Raw genomic sequence first — 22,048 nt, 5'->3', positions numbered from 1 at the left:
TAGATTAGACTTACAGTGTGGAAACAGGCCCTTCAGCCCAACAAGTCCACACCGACCCGCCGAAGCGAAACCCACCCATACCCCTACATTTACCCCTTACCTAACACTACGGGCAATTTAGCATGGCCAATTCACCTGACCCGCACATCTTTGGACTGTGGGAGGAAACCGGAGCACCCGGAGGAAACCCACGCAGACACGGGGAGAATTTTATAAACTTCTATCAGGTCGACCCTCATCCTGCAATGTTCAAGTGAAAACAAATCAAGTTTGGCATCTCTCCTCATGGCTAATATCCTCCAAACCAAGCAACATCCTGGCAATCTATTTCTGTTCATCTCCAGTAGCGTCTACATTCTTCTAGTAGTGTGGTGACTAAAATTGTACATAATATTCCAAATGTAGCCTAACTAATGTGCTATATAGCTGCAACATAACTTGTCAATTTAATATTCTTTGCCCCAACCAATGAGGGCAGGCATGCCATATGCCTCTTGAGTACCCTATCCACGTGTTGACACTTTCAGGGAACTGTGAACTTGGACACCTAGATCCCTCTGTGTGTTGATGCTACTAAGAGGTCTGCTATTTGCAGTATACTTTCCTTGAATTAGATCTCCCAAAATGCATCTCCTCATATTTATCTCTATTAAACTCCATCTGCCATTTCTCCATTGAAGACTTCAGACTATCTATATCCTACTGTATCCTCTGGCAATCCTCCTCCCTGTCTACAGCACCCCCAATCCTTGTCATCTGGTAATTTACTAATCAAACCACCAAAGTTCTCCTCCAAACCATTTATGTATATATTACAAACAACGAGGATCCTCTCACTGATCAGTGTGGAACACTACTGATCATAGACGTCCAAACAGAAAACAGCCTGCCGATGTTATCTGTCTTCTGTGTCCATCTTACCAGCACACTGCAGATCCTTTGTGACTTCACCTTTTCGTGTCAGCCTGCCATGAGAGATTTTGTCAAAGGCCTTACTAACATCAGTGTAGACAAATCCACTACCCTGCCCTCATCAATCATTTTCGTCCCTTCCTCAAAAAAACTCAATCAAGATTGCGAGACACGACCTTCCCCGCACAAAGCCATGCGGCCTATCACTAATGAACCAATATTTTTCCAAATGTGAGATATCTCAAAGAATACTTTCCAATAATTTCTTTACCACTGACGTGAGGCTCAATGGCCTGCAATTTCATAGAATCATACAATCCCTGCAGTGTGATAACTAGCCCTTCGGACCAACAAGTCCAAACCGACTCTCTGAAGAGTAACCCACCCAGACCCAGTTGACGATTACTCTCCATTTACCTCAGACTAATGTACCTAACCTACACATCCCTGAACACTATAGACAATTTAGCATGGCCAATTCTTGGAATGTGTTACCCTTCTTAAACAAAAAGAACAACATTGCCTATTCTCCCTTCTCCTGTGACTAAAGAGCATACAAAGATTTTGTACAAGGCCCCAGTAATTTCCTCACCTGCCTCCCTCAGCATTGTGGGATAGGTCTCATCAGATCCTGGGGACCTTTCTGCCTTGATGCTTTTCAAAACTCTAAACACCACAGCCTTTTCATATTGACAGACTTAGAATACAACTTACCCCTCCTGAGACTTAGCATCTACCTTTTCTTGTGAATACCAATGCAAATTATACACTAAGAACCTTGCCCACTTCCTCCAGTTCCATGCATAAATTCCCTCTTGTCTTTCCCTAGCTACCCTCTTGCTCCTTTCATGTGTAAAATACCTTTAGGCTTTTCCTTAATCCTGTTTGCCAAGACATACCATGGCCCCTTTTAGCCCTCCTTATTCCTTATTTGAGTTCTTTCTCGCTATCTTTGTATTCTTTGGCTCTTTCTGTCTTCAGTTTCCTAAACCCTATGTATGCCTCCCTTTTTGCTCAGTCAATAACTAACACTGAGCCAAAGTTCCTCGAGTTGCAGATACTTATTGTAACTGTAGTCAGTGGCTCCCACAGCAGTAGTATGCTACAGTTGGAACATCTCAGTGTAGAAGAAGCAGCACCATTTTCCATCTCTGGAATGAGTTCCCACCTGCACCAAGTTCCTAATTTAGAAATCTTTCTTTTTCACACTGAGTCTCACTCTCTCCATGAGAAATTTCTTGCCATGGTAGTTAACACCAATCATGCAACCAATTTCAGTGGATAACTATGACCACCAGGCAATTTCTGCTAAAACTAAGCTTTATAACTGGCTTGCAATTTAAAAGTTTGAAGTCAAAGTTAATTTAAATGGATTCATGGTAAACAGCAAATTGAAATTAAGTGTTGGATGCTGGAAATATGAAACAGAAACAAATTGCTGGAGAAACTCAACAGCTCTGGTAGTGCAGTGACCCTTCAGAATGTTGATTCTGCTTTCTTTCCAGCAATTACTGTTTTTCAGATTTCCAGCATCTGCAGTTCTTGATTTAATCAAGTAAACATACCTGTTTGGTTCAGTGGCTCAGTATCAATCAATATAGAAAAGTGTTTATTCTTGGTAGATATCAGTTTTCAGTGCATTTTGTAAACTGTATTGAGGCAGTTTTTACATGGCAATGAGAGTTTGATAGCAAATGATGTTTGTGGTCAGTTTACAGCTGGCATGTTACAGCCAATATGAATTGAGCACACTCACTGCAAATCAGTTCTAGTGTAAAGGTTTTGATGCACCAGTTTGAAAGCTGTATAGAGGATCCAGTGGCCAGTTCAGCATTGCGTTGCAATAAAGGACTCCTTTCTGAATCAACAATTTTAAATTCTTCTTTGGAATTCTATTCATGAATTCTTTGTAGAAACTCAACTTTGATATTTGAAAGTATTCAAATGTCCGTTAAACGTTATTTAACCATTTCATCGAATCTTGTCAAAACGTATTGCTTTATTTGTGCACTGCTGCAGAATTGTTAGTTTTAAAATTATTTTCAAAGGTAATTTTGAACATTTTCAGCTGAACATAATTGCATTATTTTTCAGATTTTTTAAACAAGCCATTAGAGAAATATGTGAAGAAATTGCAAGTACCTATTAAAATTTTACGCATGGAACAACGTTCTGGTTTGATCCGAGCAAGACTGAAAGGAGCAGCGGCTTCTACAGGACAAGTGATCACATTCTTGGATGCACATTGTGAATGCACTCAGGGCTGGCTAGAACCACTGCTAGCAAGGATTAAACTGGACAGGTAAAAATAATTTCTATAAAAGCATTATGATTAGAGTTTCAGTTGAGCTTCAAATATTAATAAGACTGTAAACATACACAGTAATCAGAAAACAAAGAATGAGCTTGCACTGGATATTGAATGAGTTATTTTATGAATTCGATTCACTGTGATGAATAGTCAGCCAGTTTTTTTTTGTATGTTCTGAAGAAGAATCACTGGAGTCAAAAAATTAACAATATTTTCTCTCCACTGATGCTGCCAGACCTGCTGAGTTTCTCCAGCAATTTTTCAGTTTTGTTTGTTTCAGATTTCTAGACTGCAATTTTTTTTTACCTTAAGAGATCAGCTTGTGCTTAATTTGCATGGAAGATGTGATGAGATTGCTCCTGGAACATTACGTATAGTTTTGATCTCCTTATCTAAGGAAGGATACAATTTCCATAGGAGGAGGGCAACAGAGATTTCCCTGACTAATCACTAGGCTTTTCTTGAGATTTTTCAATGAGCATTGATTATAGACTAGGCCAACTTTCTCTAGAATTTCGAAGAATGAGTTTAAACGTATGAATTCTTAGTATGACCATTTGGGTACCCACGCAGCTTAGAGGGCACATTGCTGCCAGCTTAAATCTATGCGGTGTTGTGTTTAATTTTGGCATCTCCTATTTCTGTTACAGTTGTGTTCAGTGCATACTGTTGCATTTTATATTTTTAAGGTGTTTTTTAAAAATAAAATTAGTAAAAACAAGCTTCAAGGATATAAGATTTCACTTTGTCTGACCAAAGTATTTCCTGCATTTATTTTTAATGTCCATTTATTGGAGCGAATTGCAAAGCTGAGCACATTCAAAATTTTTAAATAATTATGAGGATTTTCTAATCTGCATATTTAGTAACTTAATTTAGGCATTCTTCATACCAACTACTTTGTGTTGCTTCCTTAGCTTTTTAGGATATTTGTTACACCTGGTGTCCCAGATTCTCAGCTTTGTGAACTGTGCTTCTATCATTTACAGAATTTTAAAAAAGATAAATGTACTCTACAGTGATTTATTTCCAGATTTATATTATTTTAAATCTTTTCTTAATAGTCCTACTTTCTTAGGTTTTATTCCCTTTTCCTGTTGGATTTCTCACAATGAAGTTGTGATGGACTGTGTTCATACTGGGCAGATCAGATTCTAGAGTGCCACCTGGTAGACAATAAGTTTTATTTTTGGAGCTTGTTTATTGTTGGTGGTCAGAAACCATATTCATAAGAGGCTGCCAATGTAATTTCAGCCAAAAAACATCAAAGTTTCTTACATACAAGAAGAAAAAATTATTCAACTATATACTATACAAGAACTGTGCGAAATTGTCTTATCCCACATATCATACATATAGATTCAACCCTTTATCCTCCCAACATCCTTTTAAGAGATACTCCAAAACTCAATGAAGCATCACCCTGTTTCCACTTTAATATTCCTTGTCCCTTTAACAAGGAACTTTGGCTGTATTTGTTTATTTCTAGTAAAGTCTTCATTTGCTTGTTGCTATCTTCAGTTAATATCTCTTTACAACCCTTAAACTCTGTTTCTGTCAGATGTTGCCAGATTGGCTGAATTTCTCTAGCACTTTCTTTTTATTTCAGACCTCCAGCATCTGCCTTACTTGCTTTAATTAGCTTTTGTTAGGTTTAATTGTTTTAATCTTGATTTAATCCCTTGGGCTCATAGTATAAAAATACAAATGCAGAACACCGATCTCAACTGAGTTAAATAGAACAGAATAAACAATTTAGCCCATCAAACCTGTTTTGTCATTCAGTAACACCTAAATCCGCACACCACCTTTGTCCATATTGCCCAATCCATATGGTCAATAAGACTTTGTCAATTTCCAGTTTTAAATTTAATTATATTCAAGCATCGGTCACCATTTTTGGAAAAAAAATTCCAAACTTATACCCCCACCCTTTTTGTGAGGAAGGTTTTGCTAGATTCACTCCTCAAGACTGACTCTAATTTTTAGCATCTACCCTAGACCTAGCAACCTGAAGTACTGATTCTAGTGCTATTAAAATTTGTAATCATAATTTAGCATGCACAAAGGATGCATGCACCTTATGCTCTTGACGCTGATTGGATATTTTAGTTGTATTTGAATCAAGGATTAAGTTAGAGATATTCGATCTGCATAGAACCTGATTCAAAAGGCAAACGCAGCCAGTAAAAAGAGAGCCAATTTCAATCTTTATCACTGATTGAGAGTATATAGGTACAAAACCATCCAGGAACACTGGCTTTTGTAGAGTTATACAGCATGGAAACACATCCTTCGGTCCAACCAGTTCATGCTGATCATAATCCCAAACTAAACTAATCACACCTGAATAGGCTTAGCCTATATTCCTCCAAATGTTTCTTATTCATGTACTTATCTAAATGTCTTTTCAACATTGTAACTGTACTCATGTCATCCACTTCCTCTGGAAGTTCGTTCCACACGTAAACCACTCCGGTTTAAAAACAAAATGCTCCTCATGTCTTTATAAATTTTCCTCCTCTCATCTTAAAAATATGTCCCCAGTCTTGAAATCACTCATTCTAGGGTGAGTATATGACTGCACAAAGTGGGAAATCTAAAATTAAAAACATGAGTTCCAGAAATACTCAACAGATCAGGCAGATTCTGAAGAGAAACAGTGTTAAGTATCCAGGTCAATGCCCCTTTTCGGACCTAAGGAAAGATATACAAATAGTTGGACATCCAGCATTTTTTTAAATCAATGGATGTTTAAAAATATACAGTGACAAATTCATCACCAGTTTGTCAGATAAGTATTTACACCTGCCAACATAGGGATTGCAATTTTAAAAACAATGAGTTTAGTTTTACCAAACGTTGGATAAATGTCAATCTAGGGGAAATTTCAATGAGTTTCTCATTGTCAGCTGTAATGAGTTATCCTGTGCAATTCTGCACCCATCACCTGATTATGTATACCCCTTGCTCGTATGGCCCACCACTTGACTTGAATTACTGAATTAGCTTTATATCAGATGTACTCAAATGAGTACTGTGAAAAATTTACAAGTCTCCATTTACAGCATCATCTTAGGTACAAGGTACCTAGGTACAGATTCTTCAGTACAAGTTTTTAGGAAAAATATTAGAAAATAAATAATTCAAAAGTCCAGCATTGTAGATAGTAGGAATAAATTAGACAAGTAGAGAAATAAGTTCAGAACAACAGTTCTTCCCACCCAGTCCCACCTAGCCTCCAATCTGCGCCAGTCTTCAAGGTTCTCAAGGCTGGGAGACCACTTTGGAGTCTCCTTGAGGCCAAAAGTCCATGCTGAGGCCATGATAGGCCGAAAGACCTCAGACCACTGAGAGACGGCCGTGCCATCCCAAGCTGGGCTGAGAGACTGCCACTCCAGACTGAGAGGATGCCTCACCAACTCCATGCTGAGGATTCAGGGGCCGGGAATCTGAGGGTGCATTGAGGCCAGGAGTCCAAAGCTGAGAAAAAGGAACAATACAAAAGAGAACAGAAGAGAAGGAAAAATAAATTGATTGAGGGGACAAACTCTAATTGAAGCACCAATCTTACTTTTGTTTTGAGCTTGAGCTATTGTGTCCAAGTACCTGCCATAGCCAGTAATCATCCTTTGGAAGGAATCCGGTTGAAGGAATGCATGTGGTGACATACACATTGAGTGTTGGAAAAGGCAATGGTTTAAGGAACAGAATACCTTGGAGACATCTGTAATCAAAGATTGATCCAAAACATGAAGGCGAGATCTCAATAAAAGTAAAACTGGACAAGTTATAGTTTTGAGGGAAGAGGTATTGCTATGAAAGTAAGACTTTGGTAGATACCTGATCAAGCGCAGCATATTCTCTATTGCAAATGCACATGGAAAATGATCAAAATCCAGTTGTTCTAAGTCACTTTGTCAACCCAGAATTTATGATTGCTGCAAATAAGCCTAAATACTGAATGATAACTTTTGTGTTCTGTGCACTTGAAGCTTAATCCAAGGAGCAAAACTGACAATGTAGATGCAATTTTCCCTAGTATTATTATATGACGTAGTTTTCGTCCCAGCAGCCAATGTGGTGAACCTTGGCTGCAATGCAAAATGTCGGTTCCTTCAAGTATAGAGACCAAACTATTCTATATACAATGAGACAATTGTAGCAACTTTTGTTGTTTCTAATTCCCCTCAATGTCTTCCTACTTGCTGGCTATACCAGAGATTAATTTTCTCTGTCCTTGTGTGAATATGCTGAAATTCCATTAAACATTAACATTTTGTTTTAGAAGGCGTGAAACTGAATTCTGGTTTTCTGTTCTCACTACCAAAATACATAAGTCCATGCTGCTTCACATTATAATCCATCTGCCACCTTGTTGCTTGCTCATGTTACCTATCTGTATCTCTTTGCAGCCTGTTTTTGTCCTTCTCACAGTTTGCACTCTATCCAGTGTTGTATTGTTAGCAGGCTTGGATACTTTTGTCATTTTGTCTGAGCAATTGATATCAATTGTAAATAGCTAAGGCTCAGTACAAATCCTTGCAATACCCTATTAATAGCAATCTGCAGTATTTTGAAAATAACACATTACTTATTCTTTCTTTCCATTAGTTTAAAAGGCATTTGGATAGGTATATGAATAGGAAAGGTTTAGAGGGATATGGACCCAGTGCTGGCAAATGGGACTTGATTAATTTAGGATATCTAGTCAGCATGGATAAGTTGGAGTGAAGGGTCTGTTTCTGTGCTGTACATCTCTATGATTCTATGCTATCTGTGCAAATTACCCTCAACTCTAAAGGTTCTTGTGTACCAGCCTTCTTATTAAGATGCTAACATTTATAAGAGTCATTAATAGTTTTTGACCACCCTTCGTGAATGTTAGATGGACATTTGATTCTTAACATAGGACCTAGTCCAAATAGGAATGTCCTATGTTGGCCTGCATTTTGTTCTAACATTATTCAATGTAAGAAGCAATGTATAAAAAAACTGAACTAACTTTCTTCCTTAGGCACCCGGTTATCTAATGCTTTTCCAATAACTGAGATTTTATTTCATAAATATTCTGCCAAACTCGTAAGTGAGGAGAAATAAAGGCTATTTTCACATTAATATATTTTAATATGTAATGTTATTCTATCTATTTTTATGTTATGGTAATAGTGATTCAAGCCAGTGACTGATAGACCAGTAGTAGAGGCTAGTTCTCAAAATGACATTCCCACATGTTATTAAATTTAGAATTCATGTAACTAGACAATTTATCTATTAGTAGAAAGATTTATTTAATAGTCTGTGAACCCAGTGTTGGATGAAGTGGAATTTGTTTTATAATCTGGAGAGACCTTTGAAACTAACAGTAATCCAGTTCAGTCATTTCTTTTTCCTTTTTTTTTCTGGCTCATCAATAATAAGGAATGTATTGTCTTTACTATCTGAAGCCCATTTTTGTATTCACATAGGTTGGGCTGTCAAATCTCTTGCTCTCATGAAACCTGAATCTGATTGGCACACAAGTTAATCCACCATCAATATTGCAATAGCTACAGCATCCCTCACTGTCATGAAACAACTTTAGAGCTGCTTTTCATCATGTCTAGGAAAATTGGTGAAAATCAAAAATATCCTTCTGTCTTTCAAATTATGGTTTCTTCAATTAATTATCAGTTGATACATAAGGTAATAATGACATTCCATGTTTTCCTAAAAGGTTTTGATGCATCCTTATTTCCTGTATAGCTATCAAATAAGGAATGTGCAGGTGGTTCTTGGATAACTTATAACGTCGCTGAGGAATTAAGGAATGCTATTTTCAAAAACGCTTGCCTCTTCGCAGCACGATTCCAGCAAGTGATTGTTTCGTGGGCTTCGTTCTGCACGTGCACCAATGTCTGCACTAAAATCTCCGTGCCATTCTGTGCATGCGCCAATGTCAGCTGCACAGAGAGCAGCTTTCTGAGAGAGATCCATTGAGCAGCTTCCTGTGAAAAATACACTACTCCTAGATTATTCCTCTTTTTGGAAAAATGAGGGGCATAGTGACAAGAATGTTAACAAGAAGCATCCTGGTGATAATTGCGGGTGATGAACATAAAAGAAACACCGGAAGGGAAGCTAGATATTATAAAGCGTTTTGAGTGCAAGGGGAGAATATGTGATAAAGCTCACTTAACAAGAATGATGGAGTCTGCCATGTACACCATGATGATCCTCTGTCCCAGCATTAACAATATTTTAAAATATATTGTGTTAAACTTACTTTTGTTTCATTGATATATATGACTTAAACCTTCATTCAAGCTGTGCCATACTTTGTTTGAGTTTTGGGTGATTTTTGAGCAATCGTGAGTGTTATTTTTTGCTGGTCTACCCCCACCTGACGTTTCCCATAGGCCCCATTATTTCTATTAGCTGATTTTCTATTAAGTGAGGTTTCTCTGAAATGCAACTGCAGTGTTATAGGAGAACAACCTGTATGCTTTATTATTTTCTTGCCCTTCTGTTGTAATTCTTTTTAATGTGTCCTCTGTTTTCTCTTAAGACCATAACACTTTGCCCATTTTCCTCATTCGCCTCTTTAAGCACGCCAGTACATCCATCCTGACATGTGATATTCTTATCCCGGTACACTAAATGGAATGTAACTGCTAAACTTTTGTATCATCTGTTTGAAAGCGATGCCACATTTTGTTGGTCATTCAAATTAATTTTTGTACTTGTCCAGTAGTGGACTGCTAATGCTCTCTGTCTCTTCACGGAATATGTTAATAACAGTTTGTTGGCAATATGAGAAACGAACGTGTTTGCAAAGTTAAAATACTAAAAACACTGAATGCTTAAATAAACTTGAAATAATCCCCGATATGTTGATTCGTCCCTGAAAAGAGAATTTAACTTTTTGACTTCTTTTTACTGTATCCTTTCAATGCTGTATCACACCTATGAAGTATATTTATTTTACTCCATTTTCTGCTTTCTTAAACCTGCTTTTGTTTTATCAGGAGTACTGTGGTGTGCCCAATAATTGATGTGATTAGCGATGACACATTTGAGTACATGGCAGGGTCAGACATGACCTATGGTGGATTTAATTGGAAATTGAACTTCCGCTGGTATCCTGTACCTCAGCGAGAAATGGATAGGAGGAAAGGAGACAGAACTATTCCAGTTAGGTAAGTCGGTAATGTGAGTGGAGCATTCAAACATTATCGGGTATGCAATGTATGGATAACATTATTTTGTATCAAACCAAATATAGGAACTTTGAAAATTATTTTGCTGTTCATGTTCGGAATCATTTGACTTGAAAACATGACTTAAAATGTCTGTCGTGTCTGCTTATTTGCATGTGCTGACGAAAGGAGTTAGGAACAAGTATAGATCAGTTGAAATAAAGTTAACAAGTTTCATATGTAGAGCAAAAGCTAATAAATGGTCAGTTTATGATTTGCAATACCTACACAGTCAATAGTTTTTCATAGTAATTTTTTGAAGTCAGGCTTTAAGAATTTCCACTATTAAGTGCTCTCCTTGGAGAGAATCAGGGAGGAGATCTGTTAGACATTTTCAAAATTGTCAGTGGGCTGGATAGAATAGATGGGGTCAAGCTGATCCTGCTTGTTCAAGGAACAAGCATAAGGGCATAGATTTAACATGGTCTACAAAAGAGGCAAGGTAAAGTGAGGAAATACATTTTTACTGGCATAGCTAGGAGGTGTGGTGGAGACAGGTAGAATCGAAGCATTCAGTAGGGCATTGGATGATTAGTTGACTAAAAATAATGTGGGACCAAAGCAGAAGATTGGCACCAGGTAGTGATGATCATTTAACAAACTGGTGCAAACATTGAACTGCTGCATCCTGTACTGTCACATTTCTGAGATTCTAATTAAAATGCTGTCTATTCATGTACAAGAATGAAAATAAAAATCTTTGTGCTTCACCTATTAGAAGGAATTATAGCTGTTCAACTAAAAATGACTTGCAAGGGAAACTTCAAACTCTAATAAAATTCCTGATAAGATAAATGTTCTGAGAATATGACTAAAATACAGGCAATTAAATATTATGAACATACTGAACATCCTGTAGCATGTTGATTATTATATAAATTGTTAGAATGGCTATGGGATAATTGCATTTAAATCTGCACTTTCACTAACGTACAACGATACAGCGCAGTATAGGCCTTTCGGTCCTTGATGTTGTGCCGACCTGCGAAATTAATCTGATGTCCATCTAACCTATACTGTTCCATTATTATCCATATGTATGTTCAATGCCAATTTAAATGCCCTTAACATCGGTGAGTCAACGCTGTTGCAGGCAGGCCAATCCATGCCCCTACTACTCTGAGTAAAGAAACTATCCCTGTTATCTGTCTTAAGTCTATCACCTCTTAATGTAAAGTTATGTCCCCTCATGTTAGCCTTCACCATCCAAGGAAAAAGGCACCGTCTGATTATCTTATATGTCTCAATTAAGTGACCTCTCAACCTCAGTTCCCTCAGCCTTTCCTGATAAGACTTTCCTTTCATACCAGCCAGCATCCGAATAAATCTCCTCTGAACCCTTTCCAAAGCTTCTACATCCTTCCTATAATGAGGTGACCAGAACTGCATGCAATACTCCAGGTGTGACCTTACCAGTGTCTTTTACAAGATTAGAGTGGTTCTGGAAAAGCACAGCAGGTCACGCAGCATTTAAGGAGCAGGAAACTTCGATTTTCTAGCACCACTTTAATCTTGACTTTGATCTCCAGCATCTGCAGTCCTCACTTTCACCCGGTGTCTTTTACAGCTGAAGCATGACTTCATGGTTCTGAAACTCAATCCCCCTACCAATAAACGCAAACGCACCATGTGCCTTCTTAACAGCCCAATCAACTTCTAGTGATTTATGCACCTGGACACCGAGATCTCTCTCTGTTCAGCTACATTGCCAAGAATTTTCATTAGCTCAGTGCTCTGTATTCCTGTTACTACTTCCGAATTGAACTACATCACACTTTTCTGCATTAAACTCCATTTGCCACTTCTCAGCCCAGCTCTGCATCTTCTCTATGTCCCAATGTAACCCACAACATCCTTTGGCACTATCCACAGCTCTACCTACCTTAGTGTCATCCACAAATTTACTAATCCATCTTTCTCTGCCCTCCTCCAGATCATTTATAAAATGACAAACAGCAGTGTCCCCAAAACAGATCCTCATGGCACATCACTGGTAACTGAGCTCCAGGATGAACATTTCACATCAACCACCACTCTCTGTCTCCTTTCAGCTAGCCAATTTCTGATCCAAACCACTAAATCACCTTCAATCTCGAAACTCCTTATTTTTGCAACCTTATCAAATGCCTTACTAAAGTCCATATACACCACGTCAACTGCCTTACCTTCATCCACCTGTTTTGTCACCTCCTCGAAGAGCTTATTAAGGTCAGTGATCAAGACCTATCTTTCACAAAACCGTGTTGACAATCCTTTAGCAAATTATTCCTTTTCAGATGATTATAAATCCTATCTCTTATAACCTTTTTCAACACCTTACCCACAACTGAAGTAAGGCTCATTGGCCTATATTTACCAGGGTTATCCCGACTTCCCCGTCTTGAACAAGGGAATGGCATTTGCTATCCTCCAGTCTTCTGGCACTACTCCTGTCAACAATGATGACATAGTTCAGCCTTTGGCTTTGATCTTTATCTCCGCCCTGGCTTCCCAGAGAATCAGAGGATAAATCCCATCCGGCCCTGGGGTCTTATCTATGTTCAGATCTTGCAAAATTGCTAAAACCTCCTCTTTGTCAACCTCAATCCCATCTACTCTTGTGCCTGTATGTCTCTATTCTCACTAACTCTTCCCTTTTCCAATGTGAATACAGATGAAAAGTATTCATTATGTGCTTCCCCATGTCCTCAGATTCCACACACAACTTTTCACTACGATCTTTGATTGGCCCTAATTCTACTCTAGTCATTCTTTTATTCCTGTTATACCTATACAAGGCCTCAGGGTTTTCCTTGATTCTATCCGCCAACAACTTCTCGTCCCCTCCTGGCTCTTCTTAACCCTCTCTTTAGATTTTTTTCTGGCTAACTTGGAACTCTCAAGCCCCCTAACTGAGCCTTCGCGCCTCATCCTCACATAAGCCTTTGTCTTCCTCTTGACAAAAGCTTCAACTTCTTTAGTAAAGCATGGCGCTCTCTCTCGACAACTACCTCCCTGCCTGATAGGTGCATACTTACCAAGGACTCGCAGTAGCTGTTCCTTGAATAAGCTTCACATTTCAAGAGTGTCCATCCCCTGCAGTTTCCTTCCCATCCTATGCATTGTAAATCTTGCCTAATCACATCATAATTGCCTTTCTCCCAGTTATACATCTTTCCCTACAGTATATACCTATCCCTGCCCATTGCTATTGTAAACATAACCAAATTATGGTCACTATCACCAAAGTGCTCACCTACTTCCAAATCTAACACCTGGCTGGGTTCATTCCCCATTACCAAATCCAATATGGCATCACCCCTTGTTGGCCTGTCTACATACTGTGTCAGAAAACCCTTCTGCACACATTGAACAAAAATTGACCCATCTAAACTACTTGAACTATAGTATTCGCAGTCAGTATTGGGGAAGTTAAAGTCCCCCATAACAACATCCCTCGTCAGGTCCACACCACCCACCAACCCAACCTCCACTCCCGGCACCTTCCCCTGCAACCGCAGGAAATGTAAAACTTGCGCCCACACCTCCTCCCTTACTTCTCTCCAAGGCCCCAAGGGATCCTTCCATATCCGCCACAAATTCACCTGCACCTCCACACACACCATCTATTGCATCCGCTGCACCCGATGTGGCCTCCTCTATATTGGGGAGACGGGCCGCCTTCTTGCGGAACGCTTCAGGGAACACCTCTGGGACGCCCAGAACAACCAACCCAACCACCCCGTGGCTCAACATTATAACTCTCCCTCCCACTCCACCGAGGACATGCAGGTCCTTGGACTCCTCCATCGGCACAACATAACAACACGACGGTTGGAGGAAGAGCGCCTCATCTTCCGCCTGGAAACCCTCCAACCGCAAGGAATGAACTCAGATTTCTTCAGTTTCCTCATTTCCCCTCCCCCCACCTTGTCTCAGTCGGTTCCCTCAACTCAGCACCGCCCTCCTAACCTGCAATCTTCTTCCTGACCTCTCCGCCCCCCACCCCACTCCAGCCTATCACCCTCACCTTGACCTCCTTCCACCTATCACATCTCCATTGCCCCTCCCCCAAGTCCCTCCTCCCTACCTTTTATCCTAGCCTGCCTGGCACCCTCTCATTCCTGATGAAGGGCTCTGGCCTGAAACGTCGAATTTCCTGTTCCTTGGATGCTGCCTAACCTGCTGTGCTTTAACCAGCAACACATTTTCAGCTCTAATCTCCAGCATCTGCAGACCTCACTTTTTTACCCCATAACAACTACCCTGTTATTCTAATTCCTGTTGGGAATCATCTTTGCTATCCTTTCCTCTACATCCCTGGACCTATTCGAAGGCCTGTAGAAAACTCCCAACAGGGTGACATCTCCTTTCCTATTTCTAACCTCAGTCTAAACTACCTCAGTGGATGAGTCCTCAGGCGTTATCTCAACTGGTGCAATACTACCCTTGAATAACAATGCCACCTCCCCCTCGACCACCCCACCCCTTTACCATCTTCTCTATTCTTGCTGAAACATCTAAATCCCAGAATCTGAAACAACCATTCCTGTCTCCCCTCTAGCCATGTCTCTGAAACAGTCACAACATCGAAATCCCAGGTACCAATCTGTGCTGGTAGTTAACCCACCTTATTCCAGATGCTCTTGGCAGTGAAGTACACACATTTCAAATCATCATCCTGATTGCCACTGCCCTCTCGCGACCTTGTAGACCTATCTCTGACCTCGCTACCCTGAACCTCCTATACACTTGAACTACAGTTCAGGTTCCCGTCCCCCTGCTGCATTAGTTTAACCCCCGCCCCCGAACAGCATTAGCAAATACCCCCTCCCCCCAGGATATTGGTACTCATCTGGTTCAGGTGAAGACCATTCTGTTTGTAAATGTCCCACTTTCCCCAGAAAGAGTTCTGATTATCCAAGAATGCAAAACCCTCCCTCCTGCACCATCTCTGCAGCCATGTGTTCAGTTCCGCGCACTCTGGCATGGACAGCAAACCAGAGATAACAACTCTGTTTGTTCTAGCTCTAAGCTTCCAACCTAGCTCAGATCCCCACCTTTCTTCCTAACTATGTCATTGGTGCCCTATGTGGACCACAATCTGGGCTGCTCCCTCTCCCCCTCAAGGATCCCAAAAACATGATCAGAGACATCACAAATCCTGGCACATGGGAGGCAACAAACCAATCATGAGTCTCTTTCATTCCCACAAAACCTCCTATCTGTCTCCCTAACTATGGAGTCCCCAATGACTAAAGCTCTGCTCCTCTTCCCCCTTCCCCTCTGAGCAACGGGGACAGACTCTGCACCAGAGACCTGTGCCCCATTGCTTACCCCCAGTAAGTCATTCCCCCAAATGGTATACAAAGCGGTATATATGTCGTTGAGGGGAACCACCACAGGAGATGCCTGCACTGCCTGCCGGTTCCATTTCCTACCCCTGACGGTAACCTATCTATCATCTTCACGTGGCTGTAGAGTAACTACCTCCCTGTAACTCCTCTTAATAATCCCCTCCGCCTTCAGAATGATCTGAAATTCATTCAGCACCAGTTCCCTAACATTGTTCTCGAGGAGCTGGAGTTGGGTGCACTTCCCACAAATGAAGTCAGCAGGGACACCAGAGGAGAACCTTACCTCCCACATATTGCAGGAGGAAAATCAACTGCCCTAACCTCCCTTCCTGCAATTCTAAATTCCAAAATAGACTGCCAGAGACCACAAAAGAAAACACGAATCCCCTCACCAACCGACGGACATAACTTTTTTTTGGTTGAAGGAGGATGGGTGGGAGACACTACCTGAGTAGTGTTTTAGGTGAAGCACCTGCCCAAAAATGTGACCTCATGACCTCTCCAACTGCATCAAAGAACTGGAGAAAAACCGGAACTAAAAAAAGTTTAAACTGTATACTCAAGTATCCCCACAGGCTCCCCTGTGGAGATACTTGAGTATACAGTTTAAATTTTACAGTTGATGTGCTGCCTGGAGACCTTGTGACCTCTGACTGCGTCCAAGAATTGGGAATATCATTTAAACATTCCTTTAATTAGGCTTCTAAATAAAAAATGCTTGAGGCCATGTGTTTGTTTTGAACTTAACATTTTAATTTAATCAACAACAAGAAAACATTTCCTTTAAAAAAAAGCGTCATTTTTTCTACTTACTCATTTTTTCTTATTTTTTCTCCATTCAAAATATTTCTTCTTGTCCAGGTAAAGTTCTTCTGGTACTGGTTGCATTTTGATACTTTATCCAATCAAATCTTACTGTTCACCACCAAGGCTTAATCCACAATAATTGGCAATTTAACTACCAAGACATCACAGCATGTTTGATCCTGCTCTTCTCGCCATTCACACCTTCAGTTTGGGGATTGTCACTGGATAGTAAACACGATTGTTTACTTATTGGCAAGTAGTGAAGAGTGTCACACAGATGTTGATCCATGATGTCACTGGCCATGAGGAATCAGGACAGGTCTTCCCCACAATCATCCTCACTTGGTGAGACTGGTAGTCACTACATAAACTTGCTGGTTCATCATGACAGTCATAGAGTCTTTTCTGATTATTTAGCAGATATCTTGAATGCATTAATTATATAGGAAATTTCAAACTGTAGTAAACCTCAAGCTCTACCATGAAAACATACATCAAAGTTTAATGAAACTACTTCAAATAGGAGAATAACAAAAGTAAAAATGTTAGTAAACTAAGTGTAAAAGATAAAACTGAACTCTTATGTTTTACAAACAAGCTGTGTGAACTGAGTAGCCTTGCAGCCTATGAAAGATTGGAGAATTAGAGTCATAGTATGATTCCAAACAATGCTTTAATATACTCTTTACAGTTGATGTGTTGGCAGAAAAGAGTTGGTCACCCAAAAAGAGAAGATACTTTAAATTTACTTCTAGTCTAAGAATGCAAGTGATTTTAGAAAAATGTATTATTTTCCATTAAGAGTATTTGGGGAGCAAAATTTGTATATGTAAAAAATAATAGAATTTGAGTCTTGTGGCTGATTGGAAGTGCTGTTGAGATGTTTGAAATGGAAGTGCATGGTTTCAAGCCTAAAAACTTTTCCCCAACTCAAACCATCTTTTAAACCACACCATGTCTGACTTCAGTTGAGGCCTAAAGGTGAAAAGTCAACCCTTAGCAAAGGTATTTGGTTGATTCCCTAGATATGATAAAGCACCAAACCTCGATGGCATTCTACTTTACAGCTTTTCCTTCAGTTGACCAGCAAACTTAGTAGGTGTGTCATGGCAAGGGCTTGGTGGATTTAGACCATCAGTGTTATTACACTGTCCTTCTAATCTAGGTTGGCAGCCTGAGAAACCTCCATTTTTGGGCACCGTCCCACCATCCCATGACTTCTCTCAAAGTGCCGCCTCCAACCAGTTTTCTTTTCCCTCTGAGAATGTGTCCCGTTGCTTGGTCTTGCAGGTTTCGTTATTCTTCTCCTCTCTGCAACTGGAAGCCCAGTGTGTTGTGATTGTAAAACTCAATGCTTGTGTGTAGGAATCCTAATTTCTGGGTTCCACACAACCTTCTGACCTATTTGTTCCTACAGGCCAGGTTTCAAAAAGCTCATTAACTTTATCAATTTTAACATTTTGTCTTTAGAACTCCCACCATGGCAGGAGGACTGTTCTCAATAGACAGAGATTACTTTGAATTAATAGGAACATATGATGCAGGCATGGATATATGGGGAGGAGAAAACCTGGAAATTTCTTTCAGAGTAAGTAAAATATGTTTTTTTTTAAACAAACAGCTTAATCTTATTCACTAGCACAAGATTTATATTCATGTTCATGGACTTTATTCCTTATCTGTTGATATTTTAAAGGGTTTACCTATTTTTGGCTCCTTAAAGATTAGAAACTTTCTCTGAGCTCAATCGTGGTGTTCCGAATCATTAGGTTGTGGAGTCAAACCCCAGTCCTATAATAAATGCATAATCTGGACTGTCCTATCAATACAACACACATCACTACAGTCCACTTCACTCCCATCTTTGTCCTGATAAGATATTTATCCAAAGACTCACTTGTCTTCTCAGATGGATGTAAAATGTGTCGTGACACTCTTTTAAAAAGAGCAGTAAATACTCCTGTCCGTCTGATGAATGTTTCATCTTCAGATGAAATGACAAAAGTAATCTGGTCATTTATTTATAGTTTGGCATAATTGGCTGCTGTATTTCCTAACATTACAACAATTACTACCCTCAAGTTTTTCATTATCCGGAAAGCACACTTGGAGGTCATGCAGCTATAAAATACACTATAGTAAACGCAAATTTTCTCACACCTGCATGCACTTAACATTCCCGCACCCCCCCCCCCCCCCCCCCCAAACTCTTGCTGTCACTTACTGAAATATTCTGTGGCTAACATGACTGTCTCTTAGTTTTAATTATTATGTTATTAACTTACCTTTATTATTAACTTTGAGTCTTAGACTTTCTTTCGAGCCCTAAGTCTCATTCTTTTTTTTTCATTTTAAAGATCAGAAAAAAGTTTGCACTTTTAGTGAGACACTTGTCTGCCTACTTACAGCGTGTTTAAATAGTACATTCACAAGCAATTCTATTTGGCTTACTAGTGTCAAGAGTAGCCTTGAACATACAGCTGGTGTATAGACATCAACTTTGTGGTTCTATTATTAAAAATGTTAATTAAAGGTGTAAGGGTATTTTTTCACATCTTGGGCAATCCTGTACTAGAATGGTAACTGCATTACAAAACTTACCTGTTTATGATAAAATAAACATGTGGGAGATGTCCCATGATTATGGAAGGTACTATTTAATGAAAGGACCATCTTCCCTCTAGATCTGGCAATGTGGTGGTACTTTGGAAATAGTTACTTGCTCCCACGTCGGCCATGTGTTCCGTAAGGCTACTCCTTACACTTTCCCTGGAGGTACTGGACAGATAATAAATAAGAACAACAGGCGGCTCGCAGAGGTCTGGATGGATGATTTCAAAAATTTCTTTTACATTATATCACCTGGTAAGTATTATCAAATAAGTACAGAAGATAAAAGCAAATAAAATTCATTCTATTTATAACTGTTTTTAAATCACTACAGAATATTTTGTTAAGTGAATGTTACAAAACTAAATTGCTATAAAGATATTTAAAGAAAAAAATGTTAATCCACATGGAACTATAAAATGCATTCCAATATTGATTGATTTCTGTTTTTAAGGATTTCTTGGATCTTAGTGCTTTATATTAAAATATAGTCAGCAATATAGGGCCAAGAAATTCTCTATGTACTCTATTTTGCATGAAGACTGACATCAGAAAATATTTTTTATTAAATTGATAATTTTATTTCGAACATAGCTTATTTTTGTACTTCAGTCTACCTGGACTTACTATTCTGCTGATAAAAATCAGTGCAGCATGGTGGCTGACTGGTTAGTACTGCTGCCTTACAGCACCAGGGACCTGGGTTCGATTCCACCCTTGCGCATTTGTCTGTGTGGAGTCTGCACATTCTCCCTGTGTCTGCTTGGGTTTCCTCTAGATGTTCTGGTTTCCTCCCACAGTCCAAGGATGTAGTGGATTAGCCATGCTAAATTTGTCAATCGTGTTCAGGGATGTGCAGACTAGGTGGGTTGCACATAGGAAATGTGGGGTTACAGGGATAGCATGGATTTAGATTGGATGCTCTTTGGTGGGATGTTGTGAACTTGGAAGTAGGCCTTTTGGCCCATCATGCTATACGGATTCCATGAAATAAATATGTTGCCCACTTCAAGTTCTCCTCAATTGATCCATTGAGTTGTTTGTTATCAAACTGGATTGTATGTATTGTGTGTCTCTTTACAGCCCCCTCTGGGACATACTTTGCCTCAAATTTGAAATCTCAGCTGAAATCTGCAACTAAACCTTCCATTCTAGGAGATTGTTCAAACACTAATGTTCATTTTTCCCTGAACTACACAAGTTCACCCATCTGTGAAAAGCAGTGGTTCAAATCATGCAATTAGCATTGGAACCACTGTGTTCTGTGTTGATCAGATACAGTCCAAAGATGTGCGGGTCAGGTGAATTGGCCAAGCTAAATTGCCCGTAGTGTTAGGTAAGGGGTAAATGTAGGGGTATGGGTGGGTTGCGCTTCGGCGGGTCGGTGTGGACTTGTTGGACCGAAGGGCCTGTTTCCACACTGTAAGTCTAATCTAAAAAAAACTGAGCACTTACCAAGATACTTGGTTTAAAAAGGCAGCTTGATATAGCAGCTGGAATTCCGGGTGCAAAAATCTAAGCAGAGAACAGCAAAAAGAATCTGAAGAAATAGCTACCATAAAGTAAGTTTAAATAGGGTCTGAGAGTTAGGTTGGTAGAGTCAGGTTGCAGCTGGAAGGGGTTAACGTTGGGTCAGATCCTCACATATTTGTCACACATTGAAAGCTAGTCAGAACAGGGAGGAGTCAAGCTGGTGAGGTGTCAGGTAGGAGTGGGATTCAGTGCTAGTAAAGTCATTGTCAATTGTGTAGTTGTCCTGTGTCAGACAAGGATTTTTCAGTCCATCATTTCCTGTGTGACTGTAACTTCACTGCTGTAAGAAGGAGGGGAATTGCACATCAGAAGTTCAAACTTCTTAAGCAATGCCACATAAGTCAGTCAGCACATTGATCTCCATGATCAAGCAGCACACTAGGACCAAATAATCTGGGTCAATGTTGCTTAAAATATAGAAGATATCATCAAATTTTACTCCAATTTATTCCCATTTGATCAACGGGCAGAAGTATCATTTATGCTAGGTTTGGCTAACTTTTTTTTTTAAGTACAATTCATCTGCTATCTCCCATACCTATCAAAAAGATCATCGGATATCATGTTTTCATCCTGTGAAGTAGAATTTCCATTTTTATTTTTACACTGGATTAAAAAGGTTTGTATGGAAACTGCTCATGCTCAAAAATCCCCCAAATCTGTGAATTATGCCAGTTTGTGGGCATTTAGGAGATTCTTGAGATGTAGTTTTGTTTTGTGTGCAAAGGCACTAATAAGCCTTGGGAAGTCACTGTGTAGAGATTTATTTTCACAGTATGCTGCATGGTGATGAACATTTGAGATGGAGTAGAATTTCCACTTTAGATACAGTTAGCAATCTGGACTCTGAGAGGAGAGTGGTAATCATGTATTTCCAAACAAAAAAAACAGCTAAACCATAACAGGACATAAGACCATTAAAGAAGTAGGAGCAGGAGTAGGCCTTTAAGCCTGTGTCACCAGTTAATAAGATCAGTTAATAAAGGTTGATCTGATATGGCCTTAAATCCACTTTTCTGCTTGTCCCCCACACCCTTGGAGATTAATAATGTGTTTAAGTCAGCCTTGATTATATCCAACCAGCAGTGTTTGCCTGGAGAGAGAATTAAGGATGCGCTGAGAGAAGAGTTGCTTCCTCATCTCTGGGGACTTGAAACACTGGCCCCTAGTTCTAGTTACCCACACAAGGGGAAACATCCTCTTAGCATTTAATCTGTCAAACCCCCTCAGATCACCTCTCATTCTTTTGAACTCCAATGAATATAGGCCCAATCTGTTCAATCTTTCCTCTTAAGTCAGCT

At 39.6% G+C, this 22,048-nt stretch overlaps 1 protein-coding gene across 1 annotated transcript in view; it reads left to right on the top strand.

Moving 5' to 3' along the window:
- galnt1 (UDP-N-acetyl-alpha-D-galactosamine:polypeptide N-acetylgalactosaminyltransferase 1) overlaps positions 1-22,048 on the top strand; it is a 133,917-nt gene that overhangs the window by 102,611 nt on the left and 9,258 nt on the right. The window contains exons 5-8 of the mRNA XM_060824820.1: positions 3,007-3,214; positions 10,231-10,401; positions 18,075-18,192; positions 19,289-19,469. Of these exons, the coding sequence (XP_060680803.1) occupies positions 3,007-3,214; positions 10,231-10,401; positions 18,075-18,192; positions 19,289-19,469 (678 nt within the window). The remainder of the gene's footprint in view (positions 1-3,006; positions 3,215-10,230; positions 10,402-18,074; positions 18,193-19,288; positions 19,470-22,048) is intronic.

Source organism: Hemiscyllium ocellatum, chromosome 5 (assembly GCF_020745735.1).
Source record: "Hemiscyllium ocellatum isolate sHemOce1 chromosome 5, sHemOce1.pat.X.cur, whole genome shotgun sequence".
In the NCBI taxonomy this organism is placed as follows: domain Eukaryota; kingdom Metazoa; phylum Chordata; class Chondrichthyes; order Orectolobiformes; family Hemiscylliidae; genus Hemiscyllium; species Hemiscyllium ocellatum.
The sequence above is the reverse complement of the archived record's forward strand: the minus strand, read 5'-3'. Positions and strand labels throughout refer to the sequence as shown.